The sequence below is a fragment of the Puntigrus tetrazona genome, unplaced genomic scaffold (assembly GCF_018831695.1).
Source record: "Puntigrus tetrazona isolate hp1 unplaced genomic scaffold, ASM1883169v1 S000000380, whole genome shotgun sequence".
In the NCBI taxonomy this organism is placed as follows: domain Eukaryota; kingdom Metazoa; phylum Chordata; class Actinopteri; order Cypriniformes; family Cyprinidae; genus Puntigrus; species Puntigrus tetrazona.
In genome coordinates, this window is record NW_025048033.1 from 4,977 (window position 1) to 6,045 (window position 1,069).

Below are 1,069 nucleotides of genomic sequence, written 5' to 3' on the forward strand. Positions count from 1 at the left end.
TATGCAGATGCCATTGTTTTGATGCTGTTATCTAATGCAGTGACATTGAATGGGGTCACCGAACGTGACAATTGTGAGATCTTACAAACAAAGTCTCTCTAAAGCACAAATGAGTATAGAAGAAGAGATTTTCTTCAGCACAACACACTGACAGATAAGTCAACGTGTTTAATGTTAACTGCTGTCCAAACAGCCCACATGGGAGATGGCCAGACAATCTTCAATTTGCAGGTCAATTAATGAGGAGACAGTGAAGCGTGAAGAAAAAAATAATAATTTCTCGCGATGCAAAAAGCACGCTCGGGTCACTTTCCCCGTTATGTTTTGTTTAAAACCCTCACTTACCAGGTCACTCGCGTTTTTCGCCAGCTCATCCTCGCTGGACGCTGCCGAATCCACCACCAGCTTCTCGAAGCACGTCGAGCCCAAGGACGAGCTCTTCTGCTGGGACATCACCAGATGAGACACCAGCAGCTTCGGGCTTCCGTGCGCGGATACGGAAATCTCCGGCTTACTGACTGAAGCTCCATCAGCGGCGGCCAGCGGCGAGATCCCAAGCCCTTTACCGGCGCCGGAGTCCGGCTGCTCGCGCAGGGTCCTGTCGCTTACGAAAGACGGCGGAGTTGAGCAGCACAGATTGGGCTGCGAGGACGAGAAGACCCGGTCCAGGACCTGTTTCTTCTTTCTTTTAAACATCCACAGCCCGCTTTCTTTTTTAGCATCCCCGCTGCGTCGCTCGGACCCCAGTTTGGGGCTCAAAAACGGTTTGGTCTTCTCTTGGAAATTCCTCCACATCCTTCTCTGGTAGGACGTCGATTGCGGGTCTTTGGCGCTCTCTTCCTTGTATTTCTCCTCCATGGTCCCCGTCCAGCAGCAGCAGCGGCAGCAGGCTGTCAGCGCGCGGAGCGCCAGTGACACTGAAGCGCGCGGGCGAGAGCACAGGAGCGCGTGCTCTCGATCGCAAATGACACTTGGGCACTTACAACACATTCACTTTATCTGGTGATGCTGCTGCTAGTGACATTGCGTTGAGGGTCTTTCGCGGCACCTTAACCTTTAAGTCTAAACT

General features: G+C 52.1%; 1 protein-coding gene across 1 annotated transcript; it reads right to left on the bottom strand.

Moving 5' to 3' along the window:
• Positions 1-345: 345 nt before the first annotated feature.
• Positions 346-1,053, bottom strand: zgc:194908 (uncharacterized protein LOC797835 homolog; the record flags this gene model as incomplete). The annotated part of the gene is made up of 1 exon (XM_043231570.1): positions 346-1,053. A coding segment is annotated over exon 1 (645 nt), but the record flags the coding sequence as incomplete, so codon positions are not given.
• Positions 1,054-1,069: the final 16 nt, after the last annotated feature.